Source organism: Hermetia illucens, chromosome 2, assembly GCF_905115235.1.
Source record: "Hermetia illucens chromosome 2, iHerIll2.2.curated.20191125, whole genome shotgun sequence".
Lineage (NCBI taxonomy): Eukaryota > Metazoa > Arthropoda > Insecta > Diptera > Stratiomyidae > Hermetia > Hermetia illucens.
Genome location: NC_051850.1, coordinates 61,340,750 through 61,364,224, shown reverse-complemented (window position 1 = coordinate 61,364,224; position 23,475 = coordinate 61,340,750). Strand labels below are relative to the sequence as shown.

The window sequence follows — 23,475 nt, the reverse complement described above, 5'->3', positions numbered from 1 at the left end:
ACTCCCGCCGGTTATCCGTACCGGACCTCAAATTTCTCCTTCTTCTCATTGTTGGTGGTGCATTTTATCCCTAGCTGCCAGGTGTTTAGATAGCTTCCTTAGTGAGTAATCTGCAAGACTGCAAAGTTCCTGCACTTTCCTCACTTACCCCCTGAGACGCTGCGGTGGCGTACAGCCATTCAGACTGAAGCTATCTATCCCTCCTCCTTTCACAACCGGGCTTGGGACCGGCTTCGGCGGAGTTATTATTATTATTATTTAGTTCCCTTAAACGATAAGCAGGGAAAATTTTGAGCGAATTCTTAAACCATAGTTTAAAGTACGGACTAAAATAAATCAAATATTAAATAAATTCGTAATTTAAAAATTTAATCATTTGACCTTTTTATATTGTCCGGGTATTTTCCACGCACCCTGTTCAATTCTGCATATATGCTTGATAATGACGGAGGTGCTCGGCGAATCTCTGGTTAAACTATGTAGATATGCAGAGCTAGCCTGTCGATTCAGAAACTAAGACGAAATTAGATTCTGGTTTTCTGATCCGAAGTATACATAGCTGATCAAAGTTTAATTGAAGAACTTATGAATAAACTTTCGAATTTCTTATCTGGTGAATAAAACGTGACTGTGTGTAAGATTTCCCGATAGAATGAAATTATTTTAAATTCAATTTATTGTTTTCTGCATTTTATTTTTAACAAAATTATTAGATAACTCGCTTGAGATTAATTAGAATGATTGAGTGATTATCCACTTCAAATAACGAAGATAAGGGTTGATCATTATCAAGCCAACCACTTGTTTAGGGATTCGCTGGAGAAATGGTCCGCAGTTACTTTTCCGTAATCATTCAATTATAGCAGATAAGAAGGTGGCTGAGCCGAGCGGGGAATAACGATACGAATCGATCTATTAGCTACACATTTACAATAAATTATTGAAGATTATTTCGCGCTGATAAGAGAACTTGTAAAATTCTTCCATAAATTCTTCTGTTTCAGTTCAAATGGATTAGTGTAATTAATTGGAAAAATCATTGATCATCACTCCATCAACAAACTGTATATTAAGCAAACAACGTATTTGCAGCGCACAACCACTTGTAGAAATCCGGGGTTTACTGATAGTAGATTTCGTTAATCTACTCAGCAAGAGGTGAACATCATTATTCTTTCGACCGTTGTGCTGTTAAGTGAAGAGCAATACTTACGAATGTGACTACATCAAAATTCGAGTGAAAAGGCGATACCCTGGAAAAGTTCATTGTGAAGAAAGTGATAACATTGAACCCTAAAGAAGTGTTCAAGGACCACAATTCGCAAAAATGGGGAAAGGAACTTACGACTTAGATTCAATCCTGAATGAAATTGGCCAGTTCGGTGCGTTTCAGATACTGAGTTGTACCTTGATTTGTCTACCAATTATTTTTAACGGGATAGATACCTTAACTTACATTTTCACGGCGAGTGGTGTAGAACACAGGTGATGACAAATGCAAAACAAAGTCTATAGAAATTAATTGTGTTGTAAAATAGATTAAATTTTATTTGTTTCACTTTATTCCGTCTAAAACCGTTGAATGCTTCTGGGTGCTTTATAGGTGTCGTATAAACGAGTGTGATTTAGATAATAGCGGTATCCAGGCGTATTTGCCACCATGGATAAATAATAGTGTGCCATTCGAAAATGGTGTACCCTCCAAATGTACGCGGTATAAGCCGTACAATAATAGTGATAATCTGTATGATGGAAGCAACCACAGCGAGTTTTGTCCTGCGGACCTATTTGACCAGACAGCCATTGTGTCCTGCAATGAGTTCATTTACAAGGGTGACGAGAGGACTATAGCCACGGAGGTGAGAAACAGAAACACTATTAAATGTATTTCCATCATATGATAAAGACAATTGACGTAACACTGCTTATTGATAGGCTCCTATATTTCATCATTCTATTTCCAAAAACATACATCAGATATTTGACCTATCGTTTGCAGTATGTAATAAGACAAAGAAAACATTATGCTGGAAAACGTAACCGCCTTACTTTTTGTCATTATTGATTGATTTGCCTTTATTAGAACCCAAAACACAACTCAAATACGTAATTATCTAATATATCTTTCCTATCCTATCAGTGTAAAAGGTGATTCTGACATAAAACCTTGATTAGAAAATTCCCAGAATTTATTCAAGAATTGTCACATACAATATTATTAGAGAAGGTTGAATTTTTAAGCTCCACTTCGGGGGGGTGTAAGAAGTTATGGTGTCTCGAAGTGTGTTTATGTCAGCTTATGACAAAACTTGATTTGCTCTCTTGGTGGGGGAAGGGTACGGAGAGTATGAAGAAGGAAGAGGAAGGTTCCCACCTTCTAGGTCCACTAAAAATTAACGGGTTCCGTCATTAATTATTTTATTTGTGTTTTGTATGGCGCATAAATTTTCGACGGGGTTAGAGAGGGCAATTCGCCATTATTTCCTCTCACATTGGCTGGCTTGAGAGTTTTTCCATAATGGTATAAAAATAAATACTTTCACGCGCCATGAGGGGTGACGACCACAGGCGAGGCCTCCCCAATCGCCCTTCATAGCTTTCCCACTTACTTGTGGGTTGAAATTGAATATCCATCTTTTGCCAGTTTCCTTTCTCAGATGCAGAAACACGATCCTCGTATTGTTTTTCTGAACAGATAGAAATCGCAGAGAGCCAAGCTGTCATTCGCACAGCATTAAGGGGAGAAATACCTTCAGAAGCGTGAAAAATACGCATTTTTCGGGAATTTTCGATAACTTTTTAAGCTACAACACGAACAGTTTTTGAAAAAGTAATTTCGAGATAAACGATAATAATAATAATATAATAATAATCGTTGGCGCAACAATCCATGTTGGATCAGGGCCTTGAAGTGTGTTAGAGCACTTCATTCAAGACCGTAACGGTACACTAGGAGGCAATGTGGTCAGCATTGCGCTCGCCCGAGATTATTACCCTGATTTGACTCAGATACTCATTCACAGCTGAGTCGACTGGTATCCGACGTCAAATCACGATACAAATTCCACTGCCACCAGTGGGATTTGAACCGCGACCTTCCGTACGACAGCCTTGCGCTCTAACCACTCAACTATCCGGACACTAGACAGATAAACGATAAAAAAAGTTAAACCTATCAATTCTACTGACTTATCGATTAATCAGCCATTCCGGGCGCATAAAGTACTGGTTTAAATTTAATCCATTTTAATTCTTCTAAACACTTCAAATAATTTTGAATCCTGCATCTTATGAGAATTTAACCTTATGAATGCTCTTAGATCTTTTTGCTTAACCCGCAAATGCTGTCGCAGCGCTCTAAACTATTATATATGCGATGATTTCAGAAATATTTAATATTTCGAATTATTCTTTGGCCGAAATACTCGTAAGATATCAAACTTTCGAAATATGCAAAAAAAATCGATTCTTTTTAAAATTTCTAAAGCTATTTTTTCCCTTAAGTGTATAATGAAACTGAAGTACAATTTCACTGAGACTGTGTTGATGGCCTATACTCCACTAAGATGGAGAGGTGGCAACCTATTAAAAAAAATCTTAGCGCCATACGATGGCGATCCCGGAAACTCTTTGATGAGTTTGAGGAGCAGCGCTTTTCTAGTGAAAGTAGATTTCATGTTCTATGTGTTACTCATATAAAACAACTTAGAAGTAACATATAAATCAGGGCCTAAAGTTAATATTATTGCTTAGGCAGTTTTTTTCAATTTAAACAACAATACCAAAGACGAAATAACAATTAGTTGATAGAGTGGTTTCTAAATGAATTAATTGACCCGCTTTTTTGATATTTTTAGCTTTATTTGCCAGGGGTCTGCGTACCATGCACGAAATTTCCACATCTTATACCATACTATTTCAGTTAATTTTGAAGCCCGAATCTTTGTAATAAACACATCTACAATACCGCATATAGATTTCGTCGTTATATAGGCTACAGAATGATCCATCCTCTCGTAGGAGGCCAACAGTTCTCGGGGGAATTCTTCTTCCGAACGCGAATAAACGTTTACAATTTTTCTTACTAGGAACCCAAGTCTCGGAGGAATACATGAGAACTGGCAAGATCATTGTCTTGTACAGTAAGAGTTTTGACCCTATGGTGAGACGTTTCGAGCGGAATAGTTTTTGTAAGCTGAAATAGACTCTGTTGGCTGTCAACAACCATGCGCGAATTTCATCGTCGTAGCTGCGGTTGTGATTTTCGACCCTAGATAGGAGAAATTATCAATGGTCTCATAGTTGCAGTCTACTATCTTTATTGTTCTTATTTGACGATCTGGATGAAGACAGTTTGTACATTTCAGGTTTTTCTTACCAAGATGTCGATATCGTCAGCCTAGACCAGTAGTTAGGTGGACTTAAAGAAAACGGTGCTTCTCGTATTTACCTCAGTATCACGGATCACCTTTTCTAGCGCCAAGTTAAAATGGATGCATAATAGTGCATCCTCTTACCTTAGCCTGTCGTTGATGTTGAATGGTCTTGGAGGTGACCCTGCTGCTTTTATCTGATTCAACATATTAGTCAGGATCAGTCTATCATTTTCGTCGGGATACTGAATCTTCTCATGACCGTTTACAGTTTTACCCTGGCAATTTTTATTTTTTATAGTGCCCCGTTGCCAGTCATTAGGCATTGATTCGCTGTCCCACACCGTCAGTATAAATTCGTGAACTACATAGTGTGATTGGTCGCCTCCATATTAAACTAGTTCAGCTGTAATTTCATCCATTTTTAAGCCGACAAGTTGCACGGACTATTTCTTGTACGTTTGATGTTGGCACCATTTGCCCAATGTCTTCAGTTGGCGAGACTTCCAACTCGGCGGTATTCTAGTTGTTGAAGGGTTTATCTATCATAAATATTCAGCCCATCGCTCCAATATGTCCATTCTGTAGGAAATCAAGTTTCCCTTTTTTATGTTGAGAGAATGCGCATCGAGGTGCATAAGGCTTCATTCTGCTGATTTGTTGGTAAAACTCCCTGTACTTTTCGAGTTCACAAACCTATTGGTGGTGTCCCCACGCTTGCTTTTTCTGTCCGCTCCATTGCTAGCTTACATTCAACGCCGACCCAGATGTTCCGACTTTTTTTGCGACTAGTGGGGCATGTTTATGGCAATATCAATGATATCGTTTTTCAGGTGGGTGTGAAAATCATTTGTCGATGGTTTAGTTCCAGGAGGTCTGTTAGTTGTGATTATTGCGGCATCCATTTATAGGTGTGACGGAGGACTCTGCTATGGAGGACTTCAGTGTTCACTCTCACCTGATTGGGTAATATTTTATTTAGGTGAATAAGAGAACTCAAGAAATCGAAGTTTGGGTGAGACCGAAGGATATTTATGTTAGGTGCGTGCCAGATGATTAGTGCCAGGTGTCTCAGTTACCGCCTCTCTGAACAGCTTTAGTTGAATAGTACCGGTGTCATGGTTTAATCTAATTCCTTTTCCTCTACTGTATCCTTCAAACGCAAAGATGGTTGTAACCTTTTGAAGGTAGTCAATGAAGACAATTCCTTTTGAATCCCAAGAAATAATCGTGAAAACCTTAGTTACCGAAAAAAAATGTTTTTATCCTTTATGGCGTTGGCTCGCCTGTCCAATTCATTGTTTGGCTTCAAGAGGGCAATGCCGATCCCAAGTTTCATCAAAGGAAATCGCGAAATTTGGCTATAGTGCCGAATCCACGATCGAAATAGGTTTCCGGCTCAACTTCTGACCAAGCATTAACAAATGCGCAAAGCGCGCGCACCCATTTATCAGAGAACTTCTTCATGTTCAGTTGATATTCCAGTCGTCTCGGTTACCTAAATGTGATGAGTCATCAAAGCTCGTGCGACATTTTTTAAATTGAGAAGCCCACTATTTGGCTGAAAAGTCTTTCAGTACTGTATCCAGTTTTTCTTTCATTTGCTTTGGTGTTTGGCCTTTCAAATAGAAGTATTTGATGATAGTACATTTCTCTGCTTCTTCCACTTTTGCGTACACCACGGAGCGTCCTCTTCAATAACCTCTCAAACATATACTAACGGAGCAATCGATACGAAAGTTGCTATACTAGCTAGTCAGGGATACATTTATAGGATAATGGTATCACTCCTAATGCCATTTCTTAGCCAGTCCGGAAACTTTTTACCCCACCCGCGTAGTTTTCTCCTGGGTACTGAAACTAGTCGTTTAGTTTGTCCTATGTTATACTTCCTCAATTAACATCAGAAAGGGTATATTTATAAGTTAAATTCCTTCACTTTTAAAAATTGTTTTTATGTTTTTTGAAGACCAGCGAGTTTATCCAGGGATCCCCCCTAGTTTGAAGGTTCATCTAGCCTTTCTAATCTCCATTTTTTAGGATTACTCCCAACCTTGATCAAAAAATATTTTAATTGAAATTTGAAAGTATGTCAGAAAGAAGCGATGTGTTCCTTTTGAATATTTTTGATTCCATTTACTATTCTAATCATGACCAAAACTGTTGCCATTGAAAAATGAAGCTTTAGATGTCACACTTTGATCTGACAATCTTGAATCAATAATGTTGGTGTTGATTAGAAGCAAATAGATTTCTTTTAATTGACATTTGATCCTGATGTAGCCAGGGCGGGATGATTTCGAATCTGAAAAATTTCTATTTATTTTGATTTCTGCACAAGATAACATTTGTCGTTTTGTCTTTCGATAACTATCCACTTCAGATGGTACATATTATATATTAGTTTACATTCGTCCCAATACCACCCCAGCTCGCCTATCCCTCGGCCATAGTATATAATATATAAAAATAATTATATAAATCAAAAATCTTGAATGACTTTGAAAAATGAAGAAAAACCCCGGGGTGATTTTTTTACGCGCATTTTTCAACATGAATTTTTAATTTTTAAAATCCTAATAATATTTCGATTGTTTAGATACGTTCGAATATACTGTTTGAACTCTATTGAAAGCTTTCAAAATTTTGCGGTCATATACTTTCTTGACAGATTACCCAAGAGCGTAATTGTGGGAATCAGTTGTACGACGAACGACGAACCGTCTTACATCCTCAAAACATTACCAAACCAAACAATTGATTGGTTCGGGTCGGCTTAAGTCGGAGCCTGATCATATCGTCGTTCGTATTGATTCAACAATATTGGTAATCGCTTTCGAGGTGAAATGAGGCAACTTCTGAAGAGTTACCTCCACCTTGGAAACAACTATCAGATAATTTTTTTAATAATAATAGTCGTATCCATATTGGATCAGGGTCAATCCATATTGGATCAGGGTCTTGAAGTATGTTAGAGCACCTCATTCGAGATCGTAACGGTACACCACAGTACACTGTAAGAAGCAATGTGGTCAGCATTGCGCTCCCCCGAGAGTATTACCCTGATTTGACTCAGGTGCTCATTCACAGCTATGTCGACTGGTGTCCGATGTCAAATCACGATACAAATTCCACTGCCACCACTGAGATTTAAACCGCGACCTTCTGTACGATAACCTTGTGCTCTAACCACTCAGCTATTCGGACATAATTATTTTGATTTTCAAAAAATTGGGACGTGTCCAAAACCGAGTGGACCACATCCTGAGGCGTGTGGGTCGAATGTGGCATATTTTCTTGTGGGATTTGATAATGCACAAAAATACACTTAGTGAAAAAAAATATCACTAACGAGCTATGTAGTCCATATTTTATGGTTACAATAACTGAATGAAATTGGTTTTCTGGGGTTTGCTCAAAAATAGGTTATACTAATTGAACTGAGTTGAGATTGTGGTCGGCGTAAGTGGGTTACATGCTAAGGTGGGCTCCGGTAATATTACGCCGGGGCATGTAATGATGAGGCACAGTCTTGGAGATGCGACCACGTAACAACGGTGCAAGGTTTGTATAATAGATATTATTCGAATGCAGGTCCTGCTACAAGGTCGGTTGGAACTTCCTCATTGCATTGGTTAGGAAAACAATAACTACAGCAAATATTTTGGTGCGCAAATCGACCTTGTGGAATGAGAGACATTTATTATAAGCTTCTTATCCGGAATGATAAGCAGCAAAGGGGTGAAAAGAGTAGCCCACCATGATCCTCAACCGTACAGTATCTGATGAAGTTCCAACTTCGTGGATGGTATGGAAACAAGCGTTATATGCGGATGCTAATCGTTAAGTGGAGTCTAAACGATGCAAAATCATGTGGGTACTCTGACCTGAGACAATAACAAATGAAGAACATTAGGCGAAAAAGGCTTTACTGTTTCTTACCAGGGCATAGGCATACCGTCAGACGCTGCCTCGCCTCTGCTCTAGGAGCACCGTGAATAAAGCGGCTCGCAGATGTTGAATGCTCCTTTATATAATTCGCAGAACATGACATGGACTCAATCCTTAAACAAAATGAAGAACTTTGTCAGCGTACGGGTCAGATACCCGTGATATTGATTAGACAGTGGAGTGGCAGTGGAAAAGTCAGACATTTAGAAAGGGGAACAAGTTCGATGCGACGTATGCCTTGCAATAACGTTAATAATAATGATCGTTGGCGAGCAATCCAATTGGACTAGGGCGTCGGAGTGTTTTAGAGCGCTTCATTCAAGATCGTAACCGTATACTACAAGATTACAGTACCCTGCAGGAGGCAATGTGGTCAGCGTTGTGCTCACCCGAGAATACCACCCTGATTTGATTCAGGTACTCATTGATAGCTGAGTCGACTGGTCTCCGACGTCAAATCACGATACAAATTCCACTGCCTTGTGCTCTAACCACTCCCTTGCAATGGCATCCAATATCGCAGGATGTCCGACGTGTCACCCTATAACTACTTGCCGCAGAACACTTTAGAAAGGGTAGAAGATTCTTAGGAAGCCGTTGGGGGAGCTAGTTTAAGCTATATGGATAGAAATGAGTATAACGCATTCCCAGTCTTCGACTTTTCAATATCAAGTCCTTTCGCAAAATCTAGATGAGCAGTTTCTTTTTCAAGTGTTTTTGGATGCACAGCAGAATTTTTTCACTCTTTATACACTGCTTTCCAATTTTTTAATGTAATTATTTTGTCAGAGTTTTGGTAAAGGTTGCATTTTTAACCCAGTCCCTGAAGGGGCAGGGGAGTTTACTGGGGGAAGGAATAAAAAAGAGTTTCCCATTTGTTCTGCATATCCTCCCCCTCGCAGATCAAAAATTCAAACTTTACTATTACGATATAAAAAAAACACCTTGAGGAGCAATAAAGGGGTGACTGCCATGAGTTTTTACCGAATTTGAAGAGAAGGGACATCTCCCTTCCACTTCCATAAACCTTACACCCACTTCGGAGATGGGTTTGAAATCTCAACTTTTACCAAAGTTTCTATCATACCAACCCTTAGGCCTCAAATTCTCTTTTTAGAGAGTATATATATGCGTAATTTTCAGGGCTTTTTTATGCTTTTTACAACACCACTACTTGTTTCCATATCTAATTACGACTAATTTTGACAAGAGAACAATGCGGCGATTAAATTTTTGCAAACATACTTCTAGCTGGCTACTGATTGCCCCAATAAATGACAATAAAAACAAAAGTTTGAGCCATGAAACAATTAAAAAAAGTCAAAATTAAAATTTGTTTATTGTTTATCTTGTGCCTTACTTAAACACACTAAACACACACATGGTTTTATGTAAAAAAAATATATTAAAATTGGTTTACTGTAAATATGAAACTAAAGTGCCTGATATATTAAAAGACAATATATGAAATGTCTGAGAAGCCCTACAAATGCTGAAGTTGTTTTAATGGCATCCAATTTATATCTGTTTAGTTTTGATTCCCTATGGAGTTCTGTAACGTTTATCTTTTATGCTGCAGAGCGGTTCGAATTTCTGAGTTGTATAAAAGTAGGATAATGAATTCAGGAATATCTCTTTTTCTTCAGCCTTTGTCCCGTTCACAAGTGGGGTCGGCTCGTCGTGATTGGTTTCGCTATTTTATTTTATCAAATGCCTGATATTGATGCAATCTCGAAGCCACCGTTGCTTCGACTTGCCTTTTAGTCGTTTACCATCGACTTCGATGTTCAGACCAATCTTGGCAAGTGAATTCTCGTTAGCACGAATTACGTGACCATACCATTGAAGACGCCTCTCGCAGTTTTCCTCAATCGGTGCAATTCCATATCGATCCTCATTTTGGATGTGATAAAAACGTGTCATGCCACTAGTCCAACGCAACATCTTCGTCTCCATTATCGCAAGACGCCGTTCATTGTCTATCATAAATTCAGGAATATGATCGAGGAAATTGAGAAAGAAGTTAGAAGTGAGTTTTTTTAGGAAAGTTTCTAGTTCCGGCAAAGCTCTGGTCCAAACTGTGGGCGGATTTACGTTGAATAAAACTAGCATCCTTGTCGGTTTTGCGAATTATAAAAGGGAGCGTATAACATCTGGGAGCCGCTTCGGTATCTTTTACACAGGCAATTTCTCCGACTCCCAATTTTTTAAACCTACCCATCATTAGCGCCTATCTTAGCTTTTGATTCCCATCACTCTCCCGCATGTCACCCATCCTACTCCATTCGTTTTTCCCTCCCCGTCCCACCCTGTTTTTAAATATGCTCAACGAGTGGGGTTTTTTTGCGACTTTTCCTCCGAAATGGCTTGTAAATATTTTTCCACATCATATTTCTTTAATAAGTTAGGCTTCATGATATACCTGAGATTAAGTTTAACTGTTAGGTAGTACCTAAGTTTATATTCATCTTTTTTAAATAAAAATTGTTGTTTCGCGAACAAAAAAAAAGTGTTGTTTTGGAAACCGCTTCGGTCATGCTGTTCTCAGAGCAGAGGTGAGACAGTGTCTGATGAGTTGCCTCTGCCCTGGTACGAAGTCGTAGCTGTCTTCGTCCCTCTTTTACTAGAAGTGAGTGCTTATAAAATGAACCGCGATTATTGTCTACATAATTATCAATACAGCACAAATGGTTAAAAAAAATCACGACAATGGTGCTCCCTAGTGGTCATAAGCAGATAAAGATTTCTTCTCTGTTTGAGCTATACGCAATCTTTAAAATCATCTAACGTTTCCTAAAAAGATAAGATGAACTCAGTTGAAGCCACTTTCTAATTTTGATAATATTTTACTTCAAAAACACGTTGTTTCAATAGATACGAAATCACTAAATTTTCTTAACAGCAAACATCCTCAGAGTATGACCTAGTGCTGTCGTCCTGTAACCTTTTATCCAAGAACAATTTCTTCCTGCAGGAAAACTGAGTACATTTAAGGTTTGAACCTTGCAAATATTTTAAAAAGAGCATAGAATAAGATATCTATTGAACTATTCGCTCATTTCGTCATTAAAAATTTCCAAACGCGGCTGCGTAAGTGGAATCAATGCTAAATTATATTTTTTCAATTCAACACTTAGAAAAGGTATTTCTCCCCTCTCACCGGAGATGGAGTCGATACTTCCACACCGAAGGGAAGTTTCTCATTTAGAGCCAAACAAGTTGCTCAAGTGTTTAGAGAACAAGTGGAGCCAAAGAAAGAAAGGATATGACCTAATCACGGAACGAATGTTGAAGAAACTGCCAGGTATCGCCGTCACTCATATAACTCATATATCCAACGCAATTCTACGAATCTAGAATCTTTTCTCTTGGAGTGCAAACCAAAACGAAAAGAGAGGAGATCTTATTCCATTCCATTCTATCCCCTTAGCCAGGAGACTGCTACAACAGCCTAGTCTCAGTCTATTGAAAAAATGAACATTCTAGAATGCAAATAAAGCCAATCAAAACGTTGTGTATATATAGAATGCATGCATCATGTGTGAGACAGGAGCTTTGGTGGTAGTTGTAAATTACTAGATGATTACTCTACACCCCGCTCAAGTAAAGTTAGTTCACTCTGCCAAAATTATCAATTACATACACAAACTCAATTTCTAAAAATTAATCATTAATAATTAATACTATTATTAATTTTATTTAAACAGATATCGGTATGGAGGGTATTTTGAGGCTTAGACACCATATAGTTGCAGTTTCGTGATTTTTGTCAGATTTTTCGGTTGATTAAATTCTGGAAATGGTCTCGAAAGTGATTACCATCTGATGGTCGCTTACTTTCACTTTCGTGTTGCGTCTGCCACTCCTCGCAAGGATCGGGAGCTACAACTCCCCAAGTTCATCATCGATCGCTGGTATGACCCAGTTGTCGCTCGACAACGGAAGACCTATTTTGCTGATCGGATGGCAGATGTAAATGCCGCAGATCACAATGATTTCAGGAATGAATACCACATCATGAAACAGCTTGCATGTTGTCCCAAATCTTTCAATGGTACTGTGAAGGACGTGAACGGTGGACTTCTCATCCACGATTATGAACAACTGAAGTGGTGGAAAGAACACTCCACCATGGTTCTTAATCTTATCACATACGATCACGTTTTTCCTCCTATGAATTAAATGGCTGGTCACTGTAATCTGCAGATATTGACTGCTCCTCTAAGTAGAAGAGAAATAATCTCGGCCATCACTGCACTCAAACGGAGTAAAGCCGCTGGACTTGATGGTCTTCCGGTAATCACTGCACTGCAATTACTGCGTATTTGCTGCTTCCATTTGTACGGAAATATTGGGAAACCGAGCGCTTTCCGAGAGAATGGAAGAAGGAGATGATCATTAAGATTCCAAAGGAAGGCCCCGTTTTAGTTGCGTTCAGTGGAGCGGTATCTGCATGCTCCCTGCCGTTGCAAGGATACTAGTGAAAATAATCCGGGAACGCATCAAAGGACATCTCTTAAGTTCGATCACCAGAGAGCAGGCTTCGGATCCTCTTGAATTGACCACATTAACACCTTACGAGTCTGACATTTGTTTGCTCTCTCATCGGGTAATGGCTCTGGATTTGGAGAGAGAGGGAAATAGAGTTGGACTGAAGATAGCACCGTCAAAAACAAAGTTCTCAGTCTGGCGGGTCATCGCACTCTCCTTATCTGCATTAATGGGAGGAAAATCGTCGACCGATTTGTATTTCTAGGAAGCGTGGTTTCTGCCGACAGTGGTACCGAACGGGATGCTGCCTGACGCATTAACAGTGCCAGAACCCCGTTCGCTGCCCTGACTAAAATCTGGTGCGTAGGTGTGGTTGACACGCTATACCCCATGAAGAGGTGAATGGCAACCATTAATATATATATACATATATTCACAGTTTCGCAGACATATCTATGGTATGTCGCATTCAGTAAGAAAAAGTGCAAGTTGTTAATATTCTGGAACGAAAAAGAATAATGTTTGTTGGACCCGACCTATACTTTCATGATGTTCGAAAGGAAAAGATAGTTTTAAGTGAAAAGCAATGTGATAGCGGATTTGCAGTGATGCTATAGAATTCAATGATCGCTATCGTTAATTTATACCAATTTCAAAAACTGACGAGTGAATTTATCAAGGGATTTCCCGAAAATTATATAAAGAACGCTTCGTGTGATTCCTGCCAATTCTTTGTTTTGTGGGAAACAATATCTTGGTAAAAACGATTGACTGTCGGACGACTTATCGAAGATTACTTTTTTCGTTATCAGTAATATTAGTTTCAAACGGTCTAGTCTCGATATAATGGGTAGATTTTGAAATTTTAGAAACCATTTTTTTTTTATTTTTCAATGCAGAACACCATGAGTTGGCCCGAATTAGCCTTACTCATAGTAAAAATGGACGCTGAAAAGAATGAACCGTTGCTGGAAAGACTGATACCTGCAAGATAAATAATAATTACAGTTCTGTAGATATAATAATTCCGCCAGATAAAATGTACTGTTTGAAGAAAAAGTAATCGGATCGAATTCAATTTTAAGAAAATATTTGAAAACATTTTATGGAAGTCTTCCTAAGAGAATGTGTGTAGTAGAGGCTCAACTAATTATTAATATAAAAACAAAATCAATACTCACTCTGATTTTCTCATTTTTTTCTTTTACTTCTCTTAAATATAATATCCTTTTTGGGGCCATACAGAATAATAAAATAAAAATAAAATATTTGAACCCACAACCATTCGTGAAAACCTAATTACTACTACTTATGGAATACTCTATGAAATTTTTAACTGTCTTACATTTATTAAATGAGGATAGTTGACTGAACTGTATACTATTTAGAAGCCCATAATTGTTCAGTTGTTAAGTTGTAGTTTCCTTCTTATATAAGTAGAAAAGCTAAAATTAACACCCGGTGTCCTTATGACCCTTTTTATAACTATTATTGGAGCCATTAACATACATATATTATAAATATAGAAAGATCAATGATGTTATTACTATGTTTCAATGAAATAAGACTTAAATTGTACAAATCAACTGTGTCTATTGTTCCTCTCTGCGCTTCTGAAATCTGGGAAGTTTCTCATTCAAGCAACACTAGTTATGCAGTATTTTCAGGTCAGCTCTAAAGGTTTCTCGGTATGGTGGCATAAACCTGTTTCAAATTAGTTTTGCACTAAACATCAAACGTGAAAACTATTACGAAGTTTATCTTCTTTGAAAGTTGAGTTGACTAAACATCACAAGACGATATACCTAAATATGTAGATAGACTTGGAAATTCTAAAAACAAGTACGCTTGATTCGTGTTAATAAAACTAATGAGTTGCTCATGTGAATCTATGAATTGAAAATGTACATAAGTTGCCCTTTCGAGGTTAATGCTTTCGTATCGTTTCTATGATTTTGTTTTTGAATCAGTAAACCAGGAACATTCACTTTTTTTATTAAGGTTGTTTTAAATTGCGACCGCCATTAAACGACACTTCCTCCCTTCCTCCCTCCTTTTGTATAATTTTTATGTCATCACCGCGGGCTTGCAACAAGAAAGTGGTCCTTTGCTCATTTTGAAGCTACATATATTGAAACCGCAATTACTATCTTTCTTATTTCACATCCCCAGCTTTTGTCCTGTTTGGTAGCGAAGTCGGCTCATCTGGATTAGGTTTAGCACTTCTCGTGGATGTGAACTTGATCCGGGTGGAGACGAAAGGTTTTTTTTAGCGTACTAAGCCTACCCTATTGTGGAATGCATATTTACTAATACCTAAGTCGATCAGTTTCAGTGTCTTCAAAATTGGCAGTAAATCAGACTACCATTCCACGTTTTGAAGAAGGAAGGAAAACATCGTCTACATAAAGTATGTGTAAAGCATTGGCTATTTTATGCCTCACAAGATAAAATTTATGACAAAAACGAAGGAAGTTGCGAAAGGACACTCCTTTGTGATAAGCTTTCCATAATTGGCACTACACTCTTTGGATTGCGATACAACAGTTTAATCCAAGGACCATCCATTATGACTATCACATTCCTTTTTTGTACATTGAACTAAGAAATTGCCTTCTCTTCTTGCTTTTTTTTACCAAGAGTACAGTGTGACACTCGAAATTTCAACTTTATTTCATTATTGATTTGAAATAATACACGATCGTTTTGAAATTTTAATAAAATGTTACATAATTGCTTTACGTATATGTCCACTAGGATGCCGAGACTTCTGTACTCAGACTGGTTTACGTAAAACTTGGGACTGCCCAAACCCCCCTTTATTTAAAATCCCGAGACTTCTGTAATCCGAATCCTCACACGTAATTCTCAATCCTAGTGCGAATAACAAACACTTTTCCCGTGGATCCGTATCACTGAATTGCGTAGCGTTCGACAAAAACAATTCTATAACTTTAACCTAAACGTTTCATTTCAAACTTTATTTTACAGCATTATGCACAATTAATTATAGAACAATTGATTCAATTCGAGGTGTATTTATAACCATCGCTTTTCGTTCTACTTCAAAAACTTGACTGACACCGAGTGCGGACCTTCGGGCCTTTTATAACCATCGAAACAACCCAGAAAGGTACGCTAATCTTTGGTAGAAAACTACTTTTCCTATATGACAGGATCGCCATACTGACATTAGAGTTACTTTTTATCAACTATTCTAACTAAATATTCGCCCTACTGTTACACAATTTTATTGTCTTAGCTAATTGCCATTACTTTGATTTAAATTTACGTTACACAAAGTTAGACCCCTTTAAAAAGGGGATGTCACTTGGGGGAGCACAAAGTCTTCTATAGTGGTGTAAGAGGTCATAGGTGATGACGCCCGTTTTTTAAAGGTTCTTTTTAATTTTTTTGTGGCGTAATGAAAAAATGCAGGGCATCCAAATTTTTACTATACAGAGTGTCCCATTCCGGATGGTAGAAACTGTAATGGTGGATAGTACCATGTGTTTGAGTAAAATTGGTACATGAAATGGGCACTCTATCTTCCACCGTTACAGAGTTATAGCGTTTTTGAAATGCAATCATCATTTAATATTTACAAGCCAATAATGTATATTTTTAATAAATAAAATAAAAAGGCATAGATCGCAAATAAATGGCTTTGGATTGGAAAATTATGCTAAGGAAGTCGGAATCGACATAAATATCAACAAAGATCTTCAATCTGCAAGTCACCGCACTTATTTTATCTACATGATGATAAGAACATCTGAGAAGTCAATAATATATCTGAGTAAGAACTTAATGTCGCTCGTTGCGTTAAGGTACTGCCGGATCTATGCTACTCGACACCACCTGAAGCTGTATTGCCTATCAAATTATCTTTATATGAATTTGTAGGCAGCAATGCACACTTGAGCGACTCTGCGCAGCTTGACATTTAACTAAGGGACGTGACGCGGCGGAGTTGCCTGGCAGAAAACATTTTGCAGCGTCGGACTGCTTTGACTTTGCTAGTTTTGGTTGGTATCCAATTGTTAAAATGTCAAAACATGTTGGCAGTTGACTGCCGCACTAGTATAATATGGACATACCACGTCTCGGCAGTTACTTTTCCCCAAAACGGGTGAACCGATTTGAACGAAATTTGGTGGACATATGGAAGCAATGAAATCCCACGCGCAATCCCACGTTTACAGAAAAAGACGGATGTAAATTTTTTTTAGCGAATATAGTCATGTGGGATATCAAATTAAAGGACTCGATTAGTACTTTCCGAAACTGATATCAGTTTTGACGCAGCTTATAAATTCCGCGAGTAAGGACTCAAAATGTGCACACTTAAAGAGAGATAGGGCTCATTTTCGAAGGCTACCCAACTAAAAACTCTGGAAAATTATGGTGGTACGCTTATATGAAATCTAGGCCTCAAAATATGTCCCACTCCGATATCTGCTCAAATAAACTTACTAATAGTTAGTTAAAAGTTACCAACTGTTAGAAATTGACTGAAAAAAAACTTTGTTAAGTTCATCCTAGGAGAACTAAATTGTACCAGCATCGAGGACAGTACCACGCATACGTATGCCAAGTTTCATGGAAATCCATTTAGCAGTTATAACAGTTCAAATTTTTCGATTTCGCGCGGATTTATTGGATCATAAGTCAAGCAAATAAGTTCATTATAGAAGTTTAAAAATTTGAAATCAATCTAACTATTAGTAACAAAGTTATAGAAGGTCAAAGTTTTGCATTTCAGGTAAGTTTATTGCTCTCTAAGACATCATATACAGTGAAATCATATGAATGGCGGTTTCCATGGGAACATTTTAGTTTTGCTTTTTAAGGTTTTGTGTAAACACAAAACCTTATTAAAATCGGTTTACTGTCTGTCTGTCTGTCTGTCCGTCTGTCTGTCTGTCCGTCACACGCATTTTTCTCGGAGACGGTTGTAGCGATTGACACTAAATTTGGTAGAAAGGTGGGAACTGTGAACGCTCACGCATACAGTGAGTTACATCCTTTTACGTTGAATTTAAGGGGGGGTCCCCATACATGCAAAAGGGGGGTGTACATTTTTTTTCATCAAATATAGTCATGTGGGGTATCAAATGAAAGATCTCGATTAGTACTTTTCGAAGCCGGTCTTAGTTTTGACATTTGTTGGAAAGGTGGGGAGTGCGGGGGGTTGAAAGTGCTCATTCCTTTAAGGGGGCCATTCTCAGAAACTACCCAACCGAAAAATCTGAAAAAAATCAGGGGACTGCCACTATATGGTGCCTGGGCTCCGAAATATCTTCCATAGTGATATCTGTACAAATAAAGTTAATAATAGTATATTACCATAATTTTTAATAATTGACTGCAAAACCCCCCTTAAGTTCATGCTAGCACGACAAAATTTCACAACAATATAGAGTATAACATGGAGCATGATCTTACCAAGTTTGGTGAAAATCGCACTATTACTAACAAAGTTATAATACGTCAAAGTTCTGGCTTCTTCGCAAATTCAAGACTATGAATGTCAATATCAGGCGAAAGTGGATATTCTCACATAATATATGGATATATTACGTGCTACGTACTAAGAAATACACAAAACCTTTCGTACCTGAAGCGTCGTTTCGTTTGTGTAAACACAAAACCTTATTAAAATCGGTTTACTGTCTGTCTGTCTGTCCGTCTGTCCGTCTGTCCGTCTGTCCGTCTGTCTGTCTGTCTGTCTGTCTGTCTGTCTGTCCGTCACACGCATTTTTCTCGGAGACGGTTATAGCGATTGACACCAAATTTGGTAGAAAGGTGGGAACTGTGAACGCTCACGCATACAGTGAATTACATCCTTTTACGTCGAATTTAAGGGGGGTCCCCATACATGCAAAAGGGGAGTGTAACATTTTTTTTCACCAAATATAGTCATGTAGGGTATCGAATGAAAGGTCTCGATTAGTACTTTTCAAAGCCGATCTTAGTTTTGACATTCGTTGGAAGGGTGGGGAGCACGGGGGGTTGAAAGTGATTACTTCTTTAAGGGGGCCATTCTCAGAAACTACCAAACCGAAAAATCTCAAAAAATCAGGAGGTGGCCACTATATGGTGCCTGGGCTCCGAAATGCCTTCCATGCCGATATCTGTTTAAATAAAGTTAATAATAGTATATTACTCCATTTTTTTGTAATTGGTTAGAAACCCCCCTTAAGTTTATCCTAGTACTATGCAATTTTGCAGTGATATAGGTTATAATATAGAGCATGATCTTACCAAGTTTGGTGGAAATCGAACTATTACTAACCTGAAGCGTCCAGCTTCCGGTTTCCCGACTTGTTTTTAGTTATTCGTATATCAGTATCAATTACTGGAGACAGCCATATGTATGTACAATAATATGGACATGTGTATACGTTGGTACCAGCGGGATTTGATTTACGTACATTTAAGCATTTAGGATAAGCACCATATTGAGGTCTTTAATACGTATGCACATGTTTATATCTTGGAGTTTGGCAATATATGAAGAAATATTTTGCATTGTTGGCTACGGAGAAATGAAAAGACGTGCATAAGATGAACACAAAACCTTTATACGAAGCGCCAAGCTACCGGTATTCCGACTATCCGACAATCAAATCTTGCACCATATCGGCACACACTTTTTTTTCAGACTTACTCTGCTTCCTATAGACATTTTCTGCAGTTCCTAATTCATAAACGCTCATAATTCTTTGGTAGGAAGCAATTTTGCATTTTGCTGCAATATCACTTGGACATTGACACCATCGGTTAGGAGTGAGAACCGACCAATTCCTTTTGATATTATGCGCCCCGCATCATTAATGGCGTACAGTTTGTACAATATTCTGGGGCCGAATTACCCACTTTTTACTTTGAACCGAGCACGTACTGTTCGATCCCAGGAAATCAAATTGTGATTTGTTAGAAAATACAACTTGTTGTCAACCGTGCACTATAAAATTAAGTGGTTCCAATACTAAATTCAGTCTTTTTCGCGCAAAAGCTTGGTTTTTCAGTTAGTTTTCATTCTGTTGGTAAGTCCAGTTCCCGCTAGACCGATGCTGTTTGCGGTTTTAGTTATTTTGCTCGACAAAATTTTTGAAAGTATGGCTATGGAGCCGGGTGCCTTTTGATGCGCATACTCTAGAAACTCCTTAAAGTTTAGTTTGGTGTCAATCATCACTTTCAAATATTTGGTAACCAGGCCAGAGATGACTCTTTGCCCACCGACTTCTAACTTGACACGGTTTCTTTTTCTACAATTCGCTAGAAGACCACTTCGGTTTTTTCATCAGTCAGGGTCAGTCGGGCCATTTGTAGGCAGGACTTCGTCACTCTTACTACTTTCATTGTGTAGACCTGCAATTTTTCTGGGTGCTTTGCTATACCAACTTGGATGGCTGACGGTTTCGTCTAGGGTAGAGGCAACTCATAAGACGCTGCCTTACCTTCGCCTTGGAACCAGCATGACCGAAAATGGTTGCAAGTGGTAATCGCTCCTTTATGTATAATCGTAAATACCATATGGGTGCAAATCATATCCAAGGAAAAATGAGAGTTGGAAAATGGTTTCGAGCGCCGGGGAAAACCTGCCGCTATTAAGAGTCTTCGCTGTCCATCCGAGCATACCACCCTTCACCTTGCGAAAGCTCTTTTAGATTCTCTATCAATGCAGATATACTTTCAGTCCCAAAGGTGACTCACTCAACGCATCTGAGAAATCTTCTTAATTTCAAAATTAAAATTTGTGTAAGAAATAAAGTAATAAATAAATAAAGTTTGACATGTGTATTTCAATCTATATTAGTCTTATCTTATCTTATCTTTAAATTATATTAAGAAACACTACAAAGGATCTCTAAAATAAATAAATATTATTTCCATTCAAGTCAGAAAATTGGGCACACGAAGGTAATGACTCAACTTAATATTAAGCAAATATTAAATTTATTGTTCCGTAGTTATTATATATTCTCTTGAAAAAGTTTTATTCTTTATGCCTAAATCAAGTGAAAGGACTTTGACGGAAAGAAATTTAGTTTTCTTTATGAAAAGAGATATTCGTTGAGAAAAATAGAGAATTAAGAATGCCTCGAAGTACTTTGAAAAATATAATATCGAAGTGAAAAAACTGAAGAAGATAAGTCACTTTCAGGGCGGTCGAAAATATTGAGGAAGGTAACTGCGGGGAAAATTATAGGACATGTAAAAGGAAATTGTAGAATTAGTGTGAGAGAAGTTTGTGGTGAAGTGCTGGAAGTTATAGACAAAAGCATAAGTGTGGACACTGTGCAATGACCAATAAGAAATAGTGGTCTTCGTGGCCGCTCTTCACAAAAGAAAAAAACTGTTGGTGAATCAAATGAAAACACTTGTCGTTCGCAAAGGAGAGAGGTTCTCCTATGGTTTAGCGTTGTATGATGGCAGGATGGGTGGGTAACCTTGAGTTTATCATGGATAAAACTGTTTATGACAACTGTAAAAGAGTGGTTTTTCGATAAAGCAGCCAGGTGACTAGAAACTCCGCGTCAATCATGTCAACCCCATTGACCATCTATTGGACACTTAAAGCAATCAGTGAGCAAAATAAAAATACGTAGTAGCGTACCGAAAATATTTATTCATATGATGCCTCATATGCTAACAAGTATTTTAAAGTCGAAAGGCTATCCAAGCAAGTACTCAACTTTTATTACAACTTATGTTTGCTCCTGAATTGAATTGAATTGAATTGTTAAATTATATAAATTTTAAAATGTACGTATCAAAGTTTCTTCATTTTTCGGTTTTTCTTCCCCACACAAATTTTAGTTATAATATTTAGAAATATTTCTCAGATGCTTCGAATTTCTACTTTTTGCTTCAATTCCAACTTTTCCATCAAATGCACATAAACATCTAAAACCTAATTAATTACATTGTCAACAGCTATATATTACACTTCAATAAATCACACCACCTTCAGAAGAATGACAAAGACTAATCTTTCTTCAATTTTCAGTGGGACCTTTCTTGTCCAAACGATGCCTGGAAACTGACCCTCATTGGAACGCTTAACAATATCGGCCAATTTATTGGCGTGCCACTTGGCGGCTACATTTCAGATGGGTAATAAATCACTTATGCCAATGAATTAATTTAATTAAATCGGAGAAATTACATTTGAACTTTATCCATTGTTCAATCAGATATGGACGACGCACAACGATGGCGCTAACCGGGACAATAGCTGCGATGATGGGTATTATTCGATCATTTTCCGTCAATTATGCCATGTTTGCTGTATTGGAAACGTTAGATGCCGCAATCGGCAGCGTTGTATATCCAACTGCTATGGTACTCGGGATGGAGTTGGTTGGACCCGAAAAGCGCGTTTTGGCAACTACTATCTTGGCTGTCTTCTACCCAGTTGGGGAAGTTTTGATGGGAGTTGTAGCCAAATATGTGACCAACTGGAGAGATTTTCTCAGAGTTTTATACATTCCTGGACTCCTTCATATTCTATTTTTCTGGATCATCACTGAAAGTGTTCGTTGGTTGCTGGTCAAAGGAAAATACGAAGAAGCGATACGCGCTCTGAAAAAGGCGGCGAAATTTAACAAAGTCTCCCTGTCAGAGGAATCATTGGAGGAGCTATGTTCAAGCAGCGAATTATATAAGGACACTTCTGAGGAAGTTCCCAGCGAATCATATCCCATTCGAAGTGCATTCGCATCGACAAAACTACTTTGTCGAATTGTCAATTGTTCATTTTGTTGGTTCACTAATACTTTGGTGTATTATGGATTGAGTTTGAATTCGGTATCATTAGCTGGTGATAAATATTTGAATTTTATATTTGTCTGCTTGATCGAAGTTCCAGGGTTTTTAATTTGCTACTTCACAACAAATTCATTGGGACGAAAACCCTCTCAAAGTGGCTCTCTGATTATCAGCGGTGTAGCTTGCTTGTTATCACACTTCATCAATGATAGTAAGCCGCAAATATTAATTGCCATTTGAATCAGAAAGTCAACAATTCGATTTTTATTGCAGATCAACCGTGGCTGGCATTTATATTATTCCTTGTTGGAAAACTCGCAATAACTGTATCTTTCACAGTTTTATATGTGTACACTTCGGAATTGTTCCCTACAAATCTGCGTCAAAGTTTACTCTCATTCTGTTCAATGTTCGGAAGAATTGGTTCTATGATAGCGCCGCAAACTCCATTACTTGTAATTAATATTTCTCTTAAAATTGTGTTATTTCTTAACTTGTTGAGTACGTTTTTTCTTTGCAGGCCCAGTTTTTACCATCCTTACCATTGATTCTTTTTGGATCATGTGCCATTTCATCTGGACTGTTAGTACTAAAGTTTCCCGAGACTCTTAACATAACACTTCCAACGACAGTAGCGGATGCAGAAAACATAGGCGAAAAGGGTTTTAAGAAAAGAAAAGCAGAAATATCATAAATTTCTTTTCTTGAAAAGTGTTAAAAAAGAAATTGATCAAATTTCACAGAACCTTTAATATTTTTTGTTCAATTGCGACATTACTTAGAGCTTCAAAATTTCTTCTAGAACAGTCAACTTAGCTTTAGCTTTAGAAATCTTTACTACTTATTATCAATAAAACATGTTTATGTTTTGAAGACTTTA

The 23,475-nt window shown here is 37.9% G+C and overlaps 1 protein-coding gene across 1 annotated transcript; it reads left to right on the top strand.

Annotated features, from left to right (window-relative positions):
- Positions 1 to 945: 945 nt before the first annotated feature.
- Positions 946 to 23,475, top strand: LOC119649619 (organic cation transporter protein-like). Its single transcript, XM_038051840.1, has 6 exons — positions 946 to 1,485; positions 1,604 to 1,859; positions 21,835 to 21,941; positions 22,022 to 22,806; positions 22,869 to 23,050; positions 23,116 to 23,475. The coding sequence occupies exons 1-6, from the start codon at positions 1,328 to 1,330 to the stop codon at positions 23,287 to 23,289; spliced, it is 1,662 nt and encodes a 553-aa protein (XP_037907768.1). The 5' UTR covers positions 946 to 1,327; the 3' UTR covers positions 23,290 to 23,475.

What these genes read in the sequence shown, in the direction of transcription:
- LOC119649619 (XM_038051840.1), top strand. Translation starts at nt 1,328, where the DNA reads ATGGGGAAAGGAACTTACGACTTAGATTCAATCCTGAATGAAATTGGC. An exon ending in GGCGGCTACATTTCAGATGG is followed by an intron (nt 21,942 to 22,021) that starts GTAATAAATCAC and finishes TTGTTCAATCAG; the next exon opens with ATATGGACGACGCACAACGA. An exon ending in ATCACACTTCATCAATGATA is followed by an intron (nt 22,807 to 22,868) that starts GTAAGCCGCAAA and finishes TTTTTATTGCAG; the next exon opens with ATCAACCGTGGCTGGCATTT.